The sequence below is a fragment of the Rhinolophus sinicus genome, linkage group LG02 (genome assembly GCF_036562045.2).
Source record: "Rhinolophus sinicus isolate RSC01 linkage group LG02, ASM3656204v1, whole genome shotgun sequence".
In the NCBI taxonomy this organism is placed as follows: domain Eukaryota; kingdom Metazoa; phylum Chordata; class Mammalia; order Chiroptera; family Rhinolophidae; genus Rhinolophus; species Rhinolophus sinicus.
In genome coordinates this window covers 156,410,637-156,429,875 of record NC_133752.1, presented here as the reverse complement: position 1 = coordinate 156,429,875, position 19,239 = coordinate 156,410,637, and the positions used below count along the sequence as shown (strand labels likewise).

Sequence of the window (19,239 nt, the reverse complement as noted above, 5' to 3'; positions counted from 1 at the left end):
AACGGAAAACCTCATGGACACAAATCCTGCTCTCCTGGAGCTTGTATTTAGGTGGTTTTAAAAGTTATTTCTCTATATCCGTGCTGAACCCGTTATCAGCTCGGCTGGAAGACGGCTTGAAGTCCACTGTGCAGGCAAAGTGGAGCACAGTTTTCCTAAGAGCTACTGTAAGCTGGCGTCAGCTCTCGGCGGATAAAATTGAAAGAATATAAGTTGCAGGGCAGCGAAGGAGTTGGGGTGGGGGTGGGGGCGAGTTATCACTTGAGGTGGCGTCTATTAGCGTCAATACGGTGGAGTCAGGGGACCTAGCTGTAGCCTGAAAACTTCAAGCCAAGCAAACTCTGAGATTACAAACCCTCACCCTCCTCCTCCTCCCCGCGGAGCAGCCAGGGCCTCAACGGGAGCGCTGTCCTAGGGGTACGTGGGGGAGACAAGGGGCTCGACTCCGCCTTCCATCCCCTTCCCCTCATCCAGGCCATGGGCTTTGCCCTGGAGCGCTTCGCCGAAGCCGTAGACCCGGATTTCGAGTGCAAGCTGTGCGGCCAGGTGCTGGAGGAGCCCCTGTGCACGCCGTGCGGGCACGTCTTCTGCGCCAGCTGCCTGCTGCCCTGGGCGGCGCGGCGGCGCCGGTGCCCGCTGCAGTGCCAGCCCCTGGAGCCCAGCGAGCTGTACCGAGTGCTTCCTCTGCGCAGCCTCATCCGCAAACTGCGCGTCCAGTGTGACTACCGCGCCCGCGGCTGTGGCCTCTCGGTCCGGCTGCACAAGCTGCAGGCGCACGTCGAGCGTTGCGACTTCGATCCTGCTCGCTGCTGCCTCCGGGGCTGCATCTCCCAGCTGGGCGGCCGCGGTGGCCGAGACGTGCCCGCGCGGGGGGGCTGCGGAACGGCGCCCGGGGCCGTCCCGGGCGGGGGCGCGCGCGGGGGGCTGCCGGGCAGCTGCTGCGGGAGCGGGTGTGGACCCGGGCCTCGAGTCCTCTCCTGGAGGCGGCGCGAGAAGGCGCTGCGGGCGCAGCTCTGGGCGCTGCAAGGCGAGGTGCAGCTCACGGCCCGCAGGTACCAGGAGAAGTTCACGCAGTACATGGCTCACGTCCGAAACTTCGCCAGGGACCTGGGCGGCGGCCACGGCCTGGTAAGCGCAGAGGGATAGGGCACCAGGGAATGAACGATTGGGGTGGAAAGAGGAACGGTTCTTTCTGGTACTTGACGATTCCTGTGGAAGGTGATACTCTTCCTTATTATGCAGTAGGAAGCATTCACCCTTCTTTATCATATTTTACTATTATCTTTCCAATGTATTAGTATTGCAATTAACAAGGGTTGTCCCCTCTCCAGTTGTATTAGGACTGGAAAGAGTTAAGCAATTTCAATTCCAACTTTTTCGTAAAGAAGGAGGAATTAGGAAAACTCATTTTCCCACTCAGACCCTTGCTCCCTGTCTTTCAGTCTCCTCTCCTCTCCTTTCTGCCTGCTTTTTGCACCTTTGGCTTGTTCCTGAAGCCAAAGAAAGCAAGCCAGGGAGCAGGGACCTCTCGGATCCTGCTTCCCCTCTCCCGCTGCACCAGCATCCCCTTGGCCTTGTCAACCCCACACCTTTGGCTCTGACTGACTTAGTTTCCCTGCCAAACTCCCCATGTCATCCACCTTGTACTCAGTACAGGAGTTATCAGGGATATGAGGAACTAGGATAATCTCGAGTTGAGAGACTAAGAGATGGGATTTCACAGGCCTGCAGAGTTCTTTTCCTCACCCTGACTTTCCCTAAAGAATCCTTCCCTGCCTTTGGGTTTCATTATCGGTGGTGGTGGTGGTGGTGGTGGTGGGTGTGAGATAGAGGGAGAGATAGAGGGAGAGATAGAGGGAGAGAGAGAGATATTTGGGGAACCCAGTCTGAGAGTACCCACATCCATCTGCGGTCAGAGGAGCCCCTGGGCAGCGGCTGTTTCCCTTCTTTGTCAAAGCTGCTGGCCCAGAGCTGAGCTCGTGGACTGCCCGCTTTCAGACCGAATAAACAAGCCTCTTTGCAGCACCCCGTGTGAAGAGGCTTGTTTATAAAGCTGTTACTTCTCTTCTGGAGGACTTCTGCACAGTGTTTGACATTGTTGGTCGCTGCCATGGTGAACAGCGATTTAGCAGAACTTGCACTCCATTCAAGGAGCTGTTTTCATTCTTCAGCCTCCTGGGGAGGAGCAACCAGGATGATTCCCATTTGGAACTGCCTCCAACTCAGGCATGGAGCTGAGAAGCTTCTGTCCTTGAACCTTAATAATAATAATAATAATAATAATAATAATAATTGAAATGTAAGGGACTACAATGTTTCTGATAAACGGAAGCACATTGTTTATTAAAAGACTGGATGGTATCTGTGATTGTTTTTCTATCCTATTTATATCCAGTTAAATTTACAAAATGAGAAGAGCCCGAGAGAAGCACAGAAATATACTCCGTGTTACCAATTCAGGTTTCAGGTCTTAGGGAAGCATTGGTTGATGGAAGCACCAACAGCTAGAATTATATGACAGAGAAGTCCATACAACAAGTCAAGCTATGGTTCTAGGCAGTGAGGAAAAACTGCCCATAATTTGCAGACTTAATTATTAGAAGGCTTCCCCGTGCTCCTGAGAAATGTTTTCCCACTACCAGTAGGGGCTGCTGTGTGCACTGCCTGGGAAAAAAAACTCCTAGGAAAAGGTGGTGATGATGGTAGTAGTGGTAATGATGCTTATGGAATTTTACCATTCAGAAGTAATTACCAAATATATAATTTCCTAGGATAGTTGATAATATCCATAGCCATATATAAAACTTGTCTAGTCTGGCACTCTTTCATATTATTTTAAAATTGGTCTTTACTAATGAGCAGGTTGTAGTTATGATTCTGATTTAACTCTTATTTGGCCATCAGGAGAGAAACACAACTTTACTTAGCACAAATCCTCTGTTTTGTAAACTCTTCAGGAGTTATGCAAAACCAAATAAGGACACTGTTTAAAATTAGGATTGCTATAATCTGTCAGCTCCTGCATTACAATAGCCATTTAAGTATTATGGTTGAAAGAAATGTATAAATAGCTCATTAAGACTTTCCAAAGTGAAATTGTATATAAAATAATCCACAGATCCTTTAGCAATTCATTTTACTCCTCTGTAATACAGGGAAAGAATAAGGATACCTGTAGGATTAAACCAGAAATCTGTTTTAAATTATAGTGAAGTCAGAATTAGATGATAATTGCATTGGGATAAAAGCTGCATGTGTAAAAATGCAAAGCCATTTAGTTGAAAATGTTTATTTTTCTCACACTATTGTTTCCTTCAAATACATACTTTGAAAATAAATTTAGAAAGAAATTAACCTTCTCTCAAATTCAACTGTCCTTAATTTTAAGGTTTTCCTCTTTTCAAATGTTAATTTATTTACAGTAAAAGGAAGCTTTATTGTACTATTTTTTTCTTTTATATTTTTTGTCTAGTTACTTATTTTATTCCTTTTCTTCTAGGATGGAGAATATAAGCCATTCACCATAGTGTTAGAAAGAGAAAATGACACTTTGGGATTCAATATTATAGGAGGTCGACCAAATCAGGTAACCTACCTTATTAATGCAGAACTCACTCTTTGCTTATAAAATAATAGAAAACTTAGCTTTCATATGTGGATTCTGAGTAAGGAAACAAGTAGTTTAATCTTTAAAATCATGATTGTGATCAAATATCAGATTCCTTAATGCAATATTCCTTAATCCAGTAAATACCTATATATATATTCTTTTGAGAAAAACAAAACAACAACTAACAATCTTGTTTCTCTTTGCTTTCAAATAAAGAGAGTACATTTTTATCTACATTGTATAGCCCCGTTGGCAAATTTCTTAAGTAAGCCTATTTCACAATAATATGTATAGGCAATTTCTACTTGATAATGTTAGGTAATTATATTGCCTGCTGGTACCTCCTATTTATTATGTTAAATTGGTCAGTTTTCAAATGCTTACACAGACCAGAAAGTATATAATGTATGTTGAATGAATGAATGAATGAATGAACAGTTAAAATAAGTTTAAATATAGGATATTGTTTTCACAATTACATGGGACATGCCATATTACAAGATGATACCTAGTTGATTTTGGTTTCATTATATCCCCAAATCAAATCCTTTGTTAACTGAATGAATAACATTTTCTACATTGATGACAATTGTTTCCAAAACACATGGGTTATAAACTTATACCATACATTGTAGTTGCAAAGTTCTTTTACATCCTTTAAATACTACATTAGTTGAATTTTCACTATAACTAAAAAAAGGTGGTAGCTTTTTAAAAAATCATGTTCTTTAATTTTTCCCAATAAACCGTCATGACATTTTTTGCATCCTGTATTGCAGATGTTGCCCAAGGAAACTGTCTTAGAGTTGTTGGCCATATGCTCTGGTTAGGTCGGGATGGCAGTGACATATTTCCTCTTTGTGCTTAGTATTTCCAAAACCTAGCAACTAATGACTGCTGTATTTCTGTTTCTAGAACAGTCCCCTTTATTATGAAAAGATAGACATATTTTCATCATATCATTTTTGTTTCTTTTTTCCCCTAAGGAATATCATTATAAATGCTAGTTAGGTATCTGACATTTAGATGACTTTGGCTGTTTTTAAGAGCCTCTTAAAGTTCATGTTAAGGAAAGCTAATTAAGAAGAAATAATTTTATTATATGACATTGAAAATTATATGCTGTATTATTATAGGAGGATGGGCATTTTCCCTAAATAAGTTTTGCAAGATAATGGGTTTCCTTGAACTGGTTAAAATGTCCTATTTGTACCATATCGTCTCTATGTTTGAGGTTTAATCATTAGGCTCATTGCACCTGGAAATGTGTAACGATTAGCCTTGAATGGGTTCTGTTACAGTTTAGAGTTGGATCTTTTGGGATTTCACACTTGAGCAAGCTCCCAGTCTTCCTTGTGAATAGCAACAGTCAGAGCTATATTTCAAAATCTGTCAAATCATGAGGTTAAATTATATTTTCAAAACTATGACCCCATCTCAGACCAATTATATAGTGAGGCTGGATATGCTTTTTGTTTTCTTTCATTTATAACCCATTTTAATTGCAGCATCTCTTTAGAAGCGAGATGTTTTATAAATCATACTTAGGAGCCAGTTGTTATCACCTTGTACGTGCACTCTCCCCATAGCTTCTTATGTATACTCAAAAATGTGAGGTAAATAGATAATCTTGTCAAAAATGCTGAACTCATTCATTAAAGCTGCCATCTTGATTAATGACTGCTTGGTGTCAAGTGACTTAAAATTCAGTGTCAAATCCCCAGCTAAGAAAGAAAGTTGCACGTTTAGAGAGGATTGGCAGGCAATGTTATATTTACTAGATTGTCCTTTATCAAGCTTAAAATTTTGTTTTCATCTTCTTACTGTTAATTGTTATATTTTTAATTGGATAATCAGGAAGAAACATCGACAGAAGGAATTTATGTCTCAAAAATTTTGGAAAATGGACCTGCTGACAAAGCACATGGCCTGGAAATTCATGACAAAATCATTGAGGTAAGACAATAATAAAACACAAACATGATCCATGGAAGAAATATTTGGATATCTTAAATTTCCAAACTTACCGCTTTACCGTGGTGTGGTACTTATTAGAGTGTATATCTAACTAGGGAATATAGTATATATCTCACCTACATCAATTATTAGATATTGGGATGAAATAACAAATCACCTGAAGTTTCCAAGTGTGGTAATGAATTATCTCTGTTTTAATAAATTGTCTCTCTCCATAAACTATGAAGGTACTTATGCGATAATTAAGAGATTAAATTTTTTATAACATTTCAAAAATATGATAAATCTCTGTTGAAGGACACCATTGATGAGGAACTACCATCTTTAAACTTGTGATTAGTGTGCTACATGTAGAGATTGAAATAATTTATACAATGTCTTTTACCATTTCTTAGTTTAATATGGTTATCTAGTTCATGTCTTTTTTTAGGTGAAAAAAAGGAAGCAGCATTTTTTTTTTTTTCCTATTGCAAAAACGTGGTGGGAACTCTTCATTTTTTCTAGTGTACATTGTAGCTATATTGTTGTAATTGGGGTGGGCAAAGGAAATACAAGTTAGTGAAATTTGGGCTATGATAATGGAATTTTGTGTCACTGCCATTCATCAACTCAGTGCTTTTGAATTTTTAACTTGTTATGGTAGTGTTATTTAGTGTTCTAAAATGATTAGGTTACTTTTGTCAATGACATCATTTCCAATGTATTAGTAAAGGCATAAATAGAAATTTGGAAGGTGAATTTGATTCCACTATTCTTTTTGAAAAATTCTGTTTATTCTAGATTATATAATCACTAGTGATATCTTTCTACATGTTTATATAAACTATCTTGATGCAGACTGGTTTTCTTTTTTTTAAATTAAAGTTTATTGGGGTAACAATTATTAGCAAAATTACATAGGTAAATGAGGGTAAAGGAGATCAGACTCGTTTTCTTTATTAAACTTTAAATAACATTTTAGATCTTCATTCATTACTCGTATATTTAAAAAGTTAAATTTTGAATAATTTCACCTAGGATAGGGGTAAACAATATAGAAGAGCTGATAGTTTTCTGTTTTGTAAAAAGAACTCTTAACATTTAGAAAGTCATTGACTAGGTACTTTGGGAAAGAGAGAAGAATTGCCTTTGCCTTTTTGGCTGAAAAACTGTGGTTTATATTTAAAGAGGTCTCTTGTGTCAAGATTTCTCCTTCCATTTGTATACCCAAGAAAGTACAGATCTACTTTCACTGATACTATCCAGTTGGTCGTGACACTTTGCCTAGTGGAAATATTTTTATGCTGCAGTTTCTAAAGTTTGAATTTTTCTATTTCTACTCATGTTTGTGCAGTGTGATTTAAAGGGCAACATATTTTTTTTTAAATATTACTTTCTGCTTTATCTCTAAAGCATTTTGGTTTTTCCAGTTAAATGGAAAACGGATGCCTACATTTGATACTGTTATAAGGGCTGATAGAACTGAATACATATATTCAATTAGCGCAAATACATGTACACACAATAGAAATACATACTGGGGATTTAAAATTTAATTTATTCTAGCTGGGTACAATATTATGTATACTTCATTGATGTTGCATTAAAAAGAGGAAGAATAATATTTATATTGTAATATAGCACTTTTATTAAAAATTTATTGGTTTTGATAATGTAAAGAAGTAATTTTATAAAAACTGGTGGATAAATCAAGTGCATCTAGACATCTATCTAATACTGTTACTAATATATGTCAAAATAACCTTATTTAAGTCATGTGAGATAGAGATCAAAGAGATGAACCATGGAAATGTAAATCATAATTTATAACTAGCTGCAGTATTATTAGTTCACTCTGACGTGCATATACAAGTATTAGCAGTTAATGAAAAGAGCTTGAAATTTGCCTCAATGATAGAAATTTATCAATGTATCTTTTATGCCAGGGTATACTGGTAATATGCATATTTTTCTTATAGTTCTGTAATAGAGTCATGTGACCACATTTGCAGTTAAGAAATGAGTTAGATGACTTGCATGTTTCTGGAATGTTACCTGTTAAATAGCAAGAAATATTTTGTAAGGAAGATTATTAGAAATAAATCTCTCGTGTTTAGCTGTTCAGTGATGTCATCAGCTCTTTAAAGCAAATAAATATTTGTGTGATTTTACTTAATATATATATTCAAACAAGTGGCATGCTTATTCTTGTGCATGTATATGTGTGAAAGAGCCCTGTGTACCAATTAAGGTTAGCAATATTTGATGCTTGTCAGTTATTTTTGTTCATCTGCCATTATGGTACCATACAACTTTACACATTTTATAATAATGGGAAACTGATAAGAAACATAGTGATTAATTTAAAATGTACAGAGACAGAAAAACAGATTTTAAAATAAGGTAACTTCTTTTCCATTTTTTGTGCTCAATGATTTGTTTACTGAATGAATTTGATGGATTTTTTTTCCGTTTTTGAATTTCAAATGGCCATTCTGATTTAAACCTGGTGCAACAAATAAATTTGTTAGCAGTATAAAGTGCTCCAATAGTTCATATATTATGAAACTACCCATATGACCTACTGACACATTACTAAGCGCTTGAAATTCAAGTGATATGTCACTGAAATAAGAAATAGAAACTGTTAGACAATTTATTTTTATTGTAGTCAAGACATGCTAAAAATATTTTGACAAATTAATTGCTTAAAACACACATTACAACAGGTTTATGTATTGTTCTTGTAAAATAAAAAACAAAAACATTTCTTAAATCATTCAGTTGAAGGAGAAAGTAGGTTAAAGGTTTGGTTTTATTAATCAAAGAGATTTTACTAATTCTAATAATAACATTAGATATGACAAATTTGCTAAAGTTTAACAAAAGCTAACAGCTTCCAATATTTTTTTTTAAATATTCTGCATTCCACTCAAGCTGATAATGTAAATTCAAGGAGCATAAAAGAAAAAAGTCACAGTCATGAGGTAAATCTATGTCATATTTTTCACATAATACAAAGCAGATTCATTTTTGGAGTCAGTTTCCATGAGCAACCACACTTACCAGTTTCTAGCTGTTTACCCATGTACATTTATTAAAATATTTATGTGTGTAGATTCAGAAAAGAAATCAGCTGTGATATTTGAGTTACATCAGGTGTCACCGGAGATTGAAAAGGCAGAGGATATTGTCAAAGGCATTTTGAAACATCACAGAAGTTCATAGACCAAAAGTTCACCAGAGTGTACATCCAAATAAAAGCATCCTTTGCATGCTGTTTTTCACCTTTCAAGACTCAAAGGAACTACAGAAGATCCTTGATGCTATCCGAGGCTAGGCACAGTTCCTAAGAGGACAATACCATTACTGTGGTTATCCCATTAGGATGCCTGGTCAGTATGTGGGAGGGAGTTGAGAATCAAAGTTCACTGCTGCTGTCAGGCACTGTTCTTCTATTATTATTTCTGTGCTGTTGATAGCAGGTCATAAACTCATAACCCTAGAGTGGAAAAGTGAATAGAGGGTGGATAGTTATTCATACTTTGTTCACAGTTTCTTCTCCCCACCCCTCCCCCCAGCTCCTAGCCAGTGCTGTGTGACAGGAAAGTCAACCCTTCTCTCAGCTTCTGGACACTGGGGAGTGGGGGTGGAGGTCTGTGAAGTCTATGAGAAGAACAATTTGGAGCAGAAAGCAGACTTTTCATTAGTGTGCATATTAAAATCTGTTTATTTACTTTGAAATTATGCTACATGATGAAATGTAGCATACAAGACATTTTCATTTACTTTAGAAACAGTGCCCACGTTGAACAATGTTAGTGTAGCACTTTCTAGAAAGTGCTGAGTTTAGTACTAGTAAAAAGAACTTTACAAATGCAATGTCGCAACAAGAACTCCGCTATTGCAGACTGCCAACTACATTTTCTTTTTTTCTGTAATGTTAGACCTTCTGTATTTTCTGTCACTGCTCTCTGCACTGCTAAAGTAAAAATCGTTGGTGGTTATAATCTCTATTTGCCTAAGGCTCTGCACAATTTGGTTACAGCTGTTAACGCAGGAAATTTAAATGCAGGTCGGAGCTGAACATTTAGGAATGCTGTCGAAGCAGATCTACAATGTGCTATCTCTGTATGTGCCGGATGGCACAGTGTACCTTACTGCTTCATCAGCCATGCTAATTCATGTAAGCATAAGAAGCATTTGCATGTTTTGTAGGTCAACTTGTAATTCGGGTGGACAATTCGTTTTGGATTTTTTTGACAAAGTGCTGTTTAATTCGATCATATCACTCAACTCTTCAATAAAATATCATCGTCCGTCCACATTTTTGAAGTGTGTTTTAACTGTTCAAATAACATTGATTGATTGTCTGAAAGAATTAAGAAAGAACTAAAAGCATTCGTGTTAGTGCAAGTAAAGAATTACATTGTAATGAGATTTGCAATCATGATTCAATGTTACGAAAATTGAATGTAATTTTAACATTATGATATAGCTATCATTTAGTAATTGTATATTTTTATGTATCCTAAAAAGTACTGTGGTGCAGTGGGAAGAGCATGCGTACTGAAATCAAGGACATTTGGCTAGAATTCCTGTCCCTACTCTTAAAACTTGTGTGGCCTTGAGCAAGCCAGCTGTGCCTCAGTTTCTGTGCCATTCATAATTACTGTGTACACAAAGTGTGGGGCACAGGGCAGGTTCTTGGAACCCCTCGGGATGTGTCTCAGTCAGTTTATGCAAGTAGTTTGTTCTCCAGAGCACAGAGACAATAGCAGGGTGGGTATTTTCCTTTGCTTTCGGTGATTCCCACTTCCATAAACACCACAGTTTGGATGAGTAAATGTAGGAAGTTTTAACTTGCACAGATTCATATATTCATATGGGCACTCGTGCAAAAAAAGGGCTGTGGGGAAAAAACGTTGTAATTATACACTCATTATTTAATTCAGTTATTCAACAAGTATTTACTAGTGGACTATATGTGCCAGATGGCGGACTCTGTGTTATGGAAATAGAGATCAAATAAGATCCATTCTCTGCCCTCAAGTAGCTCATAGCATAGAGGTCTGTTTCCTGCCTATACAAGGCAAAGCAGGCTTTTGTGTAAAGCTGTTTCTTTAATTGTTCCAAACATAAAAGGGCATCACCATTTGTCTGGTGGAATGATACTATAAGTTTGATCCAGTTTCCCTGTTCTACCAGGAGTAGTTCAATTAATTCTGAGAAATCATGGCAAGGGTTGGTAAAATAGTAGAACCTGTGTACGTAAGATAGCGCCATGGTTTTGGGAAGGAGCACATGCTTTGAAATTGGGTCTTGGCCTTGCATCTGTACTGGGTTATTTTGGAAAGATTTCTTATTTTCAATTTCTTCCCTGTAACTATGAGGGCAAGAATAGCTAGTTCCTCGATCTTCTATCTAAGATGATCAGAGTGTTTGCCACTCCACTGGGTTTCCATTATTAATAAATATAATTTTATTTTAGCTTACCAAAGAGGCTGAAAAGTTCTTTACACCATTTACCTTGAGTGTGTTAACCACTGTTTTATCTTTTTTAAATTTGTGAAGATATGATCTTGAACTTGAGTTTGATCTTTTTTTTTTTTTTGAATGCTAATCTTCTGAGAAAGGAAACAGAGTTACCACATCTGATTTTGCAGTTTACACACTGTGTAATTGCATGTACTGTCTGCATGTAGTCTTCCTGTCAGAAGATTCAGCTGGGGTTCCTATTCTCCTCATTATTCTGTGCTGCAAAATCTCATCAGAGAGCCTATAAATTTATTATTTTTTTCAATTTATGTGACTTTTTCTATTAAGGCATAATTGGCACGCAACATTATATTAGTTTCAGGTGTGTACCACATAATGATTTGATATTTGTATATATTGTGGAATGATCACTACAAAAAGTCTAGTTGACATTGTCATCATACATCATTACAGAATTTTTGGTCTTGTGATGAGAACTTTAAGATCTATTCTCTTAGCAACTTTCAAATACAAAATAGAGTAGTATTAACTGGAGTCGCCATGTTGTACATTATATCCCCTGACTTATTTTATATTGGACGTTTGTACCTTTTGACTTCCTTCGCCCATTTGGCCCAGTCCCCACTACCCCGCCTCTGGCAACCACCAATCTTTTCTCTGTATGTAGGAGTTGGTTTTTATTTGTTTTCTAGATTCTACACGCAAGTGGATAATAATGTATTTTCTTTTTTGTCAGGCTTATTTCACTTAACATAATGCCCTCAGGGTCCATCCATGCTATTGCAAATGGCAAGATTTCATTCATTTTTTATGGCTGAGTAATATTCCCCTGTGTATATATACACCATATTTTCTTTATTCATCTGACAGTGGACATTTAGGTTGTTTCCATATCTTGACTATTATAAATAATGTGCCATGGGAGTTTATATATCTTTTCGAGTTAGGGTTTTCATTTTCTTCAGATAAATACGCAGAGGTGGAATTGCTGGATCATATGGAAGTTTTATTTTTAATTTTTTGAGGAGCCACCCTACTGATCTCCTTAGTGACTGCATCAATTTATATTCCCACCAACAGTGCACAAGGCTTTCCTTTTATCCACACCCTCTCCAATATTTGTAATCTCTTGTCTTTTTTAATAATAGCCTTTCTAACACGTGTGAAGTGATATCTCATTGTGGTTTCAATATTCATTTATCTGGTAATTAGTGATTTTGAGCTTCTTTACATATACCTGTTACAGGCCATCTGTATGGCTTCTTTGGCAAAATGTCTATGCAGATCCTCTGCCCATTTTTTAATAGGATTGGGAGTTTGTTTTTGCTATTGAGTTGTATGAATTATTTACATATTTTGAGTATTAGCCCCTTATCAGGTAACCGGTTTGAAAATATTTTTTTTAATTTTAGTTTTTGTTTTATTAATGATTTGGTTTGCTGGGCAGAAGCTTTTAGTTTAATGCAGTACCACTTGTTTGTTTTTGCTTTTGTCGCCTTTGCTTTTCGTGTCAAATTCAAAAAATCTTTGCCAAGACCTATGTCAGGGAGCTTACAGCCTATGTTTTCTTCTAGGAGTTTTACTAGTTCTTTATTAGTTTCTTCTAGGTCTTACATTCAGGTCTTTAGTCCATTTTGAGTTGATTTTTGTGAGTGGTGTATGATAGGGGTCCAGTTTCATTCTTCTGCGTGTGGCTGTCCAATTTTCCCACCACCATTTATTGAAGAGACTGTCTTTTCCACATTGTGTATTCTTGGTTTCTTTGTTGTAAATTAACTGACCATATATTCATGAGTGGGTTGATTTGTGGGCTTTCTATTGTGTTTCATTGATCAATGTGTCTGTTTTTATGCCAATACCAAACTGTTTTGATTACTATGACTTTGTAATATAGTTTGAAATAAGGGATTGTGGTGTTTCCAGCTTTGTTCCTCTTTCTCAACATTGCTTTGGCTAGTTGGGGTCTTTTGTGTTTCCATTCAAATTGTATGAATATTTTTTTCTATTTCTGCAAACAATGTCACTGGAACTTCTATAGAGATTGCATTGAATTTGTAGATTGATTTGGGTAGTTTGAACCTTTTAACAATATTAACTCTTTTGATCCATGAGCATGAAACATCTTACTATTTATCTGTGTCTTCTTCGATTTATTTTATCAATGTCCTTTAGTTTTTAGTCTACAGGTCTTTCACCTGTTTTGTTTTGTTTTGATGCATTTATATATGGAATTGTTTTCTTATTCTAACAGTTCTTTTGGTGGAGCCTTTAGAGATCATATATATATATATGATCATGTTATCTGTAGATAGTGACAGTTTTTACATGTACTTCTTTCCCAATTTTGATGTCTTTTACTTCTTTTTCTTGCCCAATTGCTCTGGCTGGGGCTTTCAATACTATGTTGAATAAAAGTGGCGACAGTGGGCGTCTTATGCTTTTTCCTGATCTTAGAGGAAAAGCTTTAAGATTTTAACTATTGAATATGATTTCAGCTGTGGGTTTGCATGTGTGGCCTTTATTATGTTGAGGTACATTCTCTCTATACCCACTTTGTTGAAAGTTTTTAGCATAAATGGATGTTGAATTTTGTCAAATGCTTTTTCTGCAACTATTGAAATGATCATATGATTTTGTCCTTCACTTTGTTAATTGATTGATTTGTCAGTGTTGAACCATTGTTGTACCCCTGGAATAAATACCAGTTGGCTATGGTTCACGATCCTTTTAATGTATTTTTGAATTCAATTTGCTAATATTTTGTTGAGGATTTTTACATCTGTGTTTATAAGGGGTATCAGCCTGTTATTTTCTTTTCTTCTGGTGTCTTTGTCTGGTTTTAGTATCAGGGTAATGCTGACCTCATAAAATGAATTTGGAAATGTTTCCTCATCTTCTGTTTTCTGGAATAATTTGAGTAGGATCGATATTAATTCTTTGAATATTTGGTAGAATTCATCAGTGAAGCCATCTGGTATTGGACTTTTTCTTTGCTGAGAATCTCCTTATTCATAATTGATCTGTTCAGACTTTCTGTTTCTCCATGTTTAAGTCTTGGAATGTTGTATGTTTCTAGGCATTTATTCATTTCTTTTAGGTCATCCAATTTAATTTATTGGCGTATACTGTTTGTAGTTGTCACTTGTAATCCTTTGTATTTCTGTGCTAGCCGCTGTAATGTCTTCCTTTCATTTCTGTTTATTTGAACTCTCTCTCTCTCTCTCTCTCTCTCTCTCTCTCTCTCAAGCTAGCTAAGGGTTTGTCAATTTTGTTTGTATGTTCATAGAAACAGCTCTTGGTTTCATTGGTCTTTTCCATTGTTTTTGGTCTATATTTCATTAATATGTGCTCTGATCTTTATTAAAAATTTCCTTCCTTGCACTAACTTTGGGCTTCATTTTTTCTTCTTTTTCTAGTTTCTTGAAGTGCAAAGGTAGATTGTTTAAGATTTTTCTTGTTTCTTGAGAAAGGCATCTATCACAATGAATGGAAACTTTAGAACTTTTGCTGCATCTCGTATGTTTTAGTAGGTTGTATTTCCGTTTTCATTTGTCTCAAGATATTTTTTTTATTTCTCTTTTGATTTCTTCATTAACCCATTGGTTGTTGAGTAGCATGTAGTTTAACTCTACATATGTGTGAATTTCCATGTTATTTATTTGGTTTTTTAATTGATTTCTAGCTTCCATACCACTGTGGTCTGAAATGATGCTTGATATGACCTTAATCTTCTTGAATCTGTTAGGACTGGTTTTTGGCCTAACATAAGTTGTATCCTAGAGAATGTTCCATGTGCACTTGAGAAGAATGTGGACTCTGTTTCTTTTGGATGCAGTGTTCTGCATTTATATATACCTGTTAAGTCCATCTAGTCTAATATGTTGTTTAAGGTTCTGTACTGATTTTCTGTCTGAATGATTTATCCATGGTTGTAAGTCGAGTATTATGTCACCTACTATTATTGTATTGCTGTCTATTTTCTCTCTTAAATCTGGTTAATATTTGCTTTATATATTTAGATACTAAGTTTATTTCATCTGATATAAGTATAGCTACTCCATCTTTCTTTTGGTTTCAATTTCCATGGAATATCTTTTTCCATCCCTTCACTTTCAGTGTTTGTGGCCTTATGTCTGAAGTGAGTCTTTTGTAGGCAGTATATAGATTAGTCTCTGTGTGTGTGTGTGTGTGTGTGTGTGTTTAAATCTGTTTAGCCTTTTGAGTAGAGAATTTAGTCCTTTTAAATTTAAAGTAATTATTTATAGGTATGCGCTTATTTGCAATTTATTAATTGTTTCTGTCTGTTTTGTAGCTTATCTGTTCCTTTTTCTTTTGCTCTCTTCTGCTGTGGTTTGATGACTTTCTTCAGTGGTATCTTAGATTCCCTTCACATTATCTTTTGTGTATCTACTATAGGTTTTGCTTTGTGGTTACCATGAGGCTTACATATAACACCTTATGTTTATAACAATCTATTTTAATTTTATAACAACTTAAATTTGAACACATTCTAAAGCTCTACATTTTTACTCTCACCACCCTACGTTTTGTTTTTGATGTCACGTTTTACATCTTATCCTTTTTATCTTGTAACTAATTGTACTTTCAGTTTTTACTACATTTGTCTTTTAACATTCACACTAGCTTTTTAAGTGATTAATCTACCTTTACTATATGTTTACCTTATCAGTGAGATTTATATTGCTGTATGTTTTCTTGTTACTAATTGGCACCCTTTCTTTTCAGCTTAAAAAAGTCCCTTTAACATTTCTTGTATCCCTGGGTTAGTGGTGATGAACTCTTTTAGCTTTTGCTTATCTGGAAAAGTCTATCTCTCCTTCAAGCCTGAATGACAACTTTGCCATGTAGAATATTCTTGGTTGAAAGTTCTTTTTTCCCAAGCTCTTTGAGTATATCATGCTATTCCCTTCTGTACTGTAGTTTCTGGTGAAAAATCTGCCTGTGGTTTTATCGGGGTTCCCTTATATTTAACAAGTCGTTTCCTGTCTCTGCTTTTAAGATTCTCTCCTTGTCTTTAATTGTTGCCTTTGCAATTAGAATGTGTCTTAGTGTAGGTCTCTTTAGGATCATCTATTTTTGAACTTTGTGGGCTTCCTAGATCTGGATGACTATTCTTTCTCCAGGTTAGGGAAGTTTTCAACTGTTATTTCTTCAGGTAAACATTCTGCCTCTTCTTCTTTCTCTTCTCCCTTTGCGACTCCTATAATGCAAGTGTTATTCCAGTTGATGTTGTCCCATCAGTCTTGTAAGCTAGCTTCACTTTTTTTTTTTTTTCCTTTTGCTACTCTGATTTGGTGAGTTCTTCTGATCTCTTCAAGTTCATTGATTCTTTCTTATGCTTCATCTAATATGATGTTGAACCCCACTATTGTATTTTTTTCAGATTTTTCAGTTCAGTTATTGTATTCCTCAGTTTGTTATCTTATATTTTCTGTCTTTGTTGAAGTTTTTACCATGTTCACACATTCTTCTTCTGAGTTTGGTAAGCATCTTTATGACCATTCGTTAGAACTCTTTATCAGGTAAATTACTTATCTCTGTTTCATTACTTTTTTTTCATGAGGTTTTTACTTGTTTCTTTATTTGTAACATAGTCTTTTATTTCTTTAGTTTTCCTGACCCTCTGTGTTGGTTTCTATTCATTAGATGAAAAGCCACTTTTCCCAGTTATGATGGGTTGGCTTAGTATAGGAGATGAACCTTATCATTCAACCCTGCCCTAGCTCCTAGTTGTATCTCAAACACTTGTGACTGTCCAAATAGCCTATTTTATATTTAATAACTCCCAGTATTTGAAGGTGTGTCAAAACCTGTCTGTATCCCAAGGTGGGGGGAGAGATATTTTAATCAGAACCTAGATTCAGGCATATTGGAAGCCAGATCATCATGTAGCAGCTTTGAGAGTTTGCAAATATGCTGTCCTGTGGGACAGCAAGTGTAATCACTGCTGAGCACCAGAGCAACGAGATCTAGAGGTCTTCCCTGGGTGACAATTGTGAAAATCAGTGTATGTGTTTCTTTCTGGGAGATACTGGCAAGCTATCGTATGGCCGAGGGACAGCACAAAGATGGTACTCCCCTGTCCTAAGAGCTCTTCCATAGCCTCTGGATGTGTTTCAAACCTGAAGTCTGCCCCTAGGGCCAAAGCCCTAGGACAAGGAAACAGGCTTCTTTCACAGAAAGGCTGGAGATGTGTTTCAGTCTGCTCTCTGTGCAGTGCCCTTGTGTGTGAGGAGAGGCAGGGGAGTAGCTTGCCAAGAACTATCTCTTGGATTATTACAGTCCCATGGGACCCAGGAGCAGAAGCCCACCTGGCCTCCAGAACCAAGTGATCAAGGGACATACGCTGCATAGCAGTTACAGAAACCAAGTCACGAGATGTAAAATCAGGGCACCAGATGTGTGTAAAAACTCCCCTCCAGGAGATACTGGCACTTTGGAGTGTGGAAGAGGACGAGTGAGAAGATGACACCCACTGTCTGGAGTGAAGCAGAGGAGGGGTGCAAAGATGGCAACCTCTAGAAGAAAAAAAGGGGGGGAAATGTGTATGTATATATACACATATATATGTGTATATGTGTATGTATATATGTGTATGTATATATGTACACATTTATATGTATGTATATATATACATATATGTGTGTATATATATGTATGTGTATACACACACACACACACACACACACACACACATACATATATACTGTGTTTCCCTGAAAATAAGACCTAGCCAGATAATCAGCTCTAATGCGTCTTTTGGAGCAAAAATTAATATAAGACCCAGTATTATATTATATTATATTATATTATATTATATTATATTATATTATATTTTATATTACATTGCATTATGTTATAAAGACCCTTATATTTTACTTATAGTAAAATAAGACCGGGTCTTATATTAATTTTTGCTCCAAAAGACACGTTAGAGCTGATTGTCCAGCTAGGTCTTATTTTCAGGGAAACACAGTGTTTGTGTGTGTGTGTGTGTGTGTGTGTGTGTGTGTGTGTCTGTGTCTGTGTGTCTGTGTGTATAGAAAAGAAAGAAAACAGATAAAAATAAAAAAAGAAAGAGAGAAATACGGTGCCCACTGGCTTCAGTAAGGCAGAGGAAGAGCAGAGAAAATCATACTTGCCTGCTGGAACATAAAGATAGCACTGCGAACGGGAAGAAAAAAAAAGATGGTGCCTGCCAGCTTTAGCGAAGCAGAGCAGGAAGATGGCACCCATCCACCTTCCTCCCTAGCCCTTTCCTCCCTGGTCCCTCCCCCTCAGACTAATACTTTAAAATTAGCAAATATGTCTCTTTCACATAAAGTCTAGGCACTATTCAAAGGGCTGCTTCTGTGCTAGGCTGTGGGGTGTGCGAGTCTGCACACCAGCCCTTTAAGAGACATTTCTCAGTTTGCCACAGTCCTACAGGTGTCAGGAGGGTGAGCTACTTCAGTCTTCAAAGCCAAAAATTTTGGGTCTAGTCTCTCAGTTGCCCAAGCAGGAGTACAAATCCTTTGCTGCTCTGGGAGAAGCTCCGGGTTTTGATTTCTCTCCCAATGATGGCTCACCTCACCAGGGTGGGATTTCTGGCAAGAATGTGTTTCAGCTTTTCCTACCCACTTCGATGTGCTTCCCCTTTCATTTGCCTGATGTGAAAGGGTTTTTATTTATTTGTTTGTTTTGTTTTTTAAGAGGAAATCATTCCATATGTAGCTATAGATTTGCTGTGTCTGTAGGAAAAGGTGAAGTTAAGATCTTCCTACATTGACATCTTGAAGTGGAACCTTCCTGTAACAGAATTGAGATTTACTTTAAAATGAAACTCAGAGTTGATTTTAGGTAAAATTTCAAAGTAAGCAGTATCTTTTACTCTCCTTTTTACCGTCAATCATCATAGCCATCTGGCATCTTCTTTCTCACATTTTTTATTTTTTTTATTTTTCGGCAGCATTTGTCTTTAGGAAAAAATATCTTTAAAGTCACTTATACCAATAGATATTTGAATAATAAAAGTTTGTCTCAACCTGGGAATCTGAACTTTAACTGGGGATGATGCCTTAATGATTCTCAAGCTTTTATCATTTTCACCATGACTAACACAGTACTGTCTTGAGTAAACTTTTCTTTTGCCCAGTTTCTCACATTTGCAACTC

The 19,239-nt window shown here is 36.8% G+C and overlaps 1 protein-coding gene across 1 annotated transcript in view; it reads left to right on the top strand.

The window, feature by feature from the left end:
• The first annotated feature begins 447 nt into the window (after window positions 1-447).
• PDZRN4 (PDZ domain containing ring finger 4) overlaps window positions 448-19,239 on the top strand; it is a 346,581-nt gene continuing 327,789 nt past the window's right edge. The window contains exons 1-3 of the mRNA XM_019756349.2: window positions 448-1,128; window positions 3,500-3,586; window positions 5,468-5,566. Coding sequence (XP_019611908.2) covers window positions 478-1,128; window positions 3,500-3,586; window positions 5,468-5,566 — 837 coding nt within the window. The 5' untranslated portion in view covers window positions 448-477. The remainder of the gene's footprint in view (window positions 1,129-3,499; window positions 3,587-5,467; window positions 5,567-19,239) is intronic.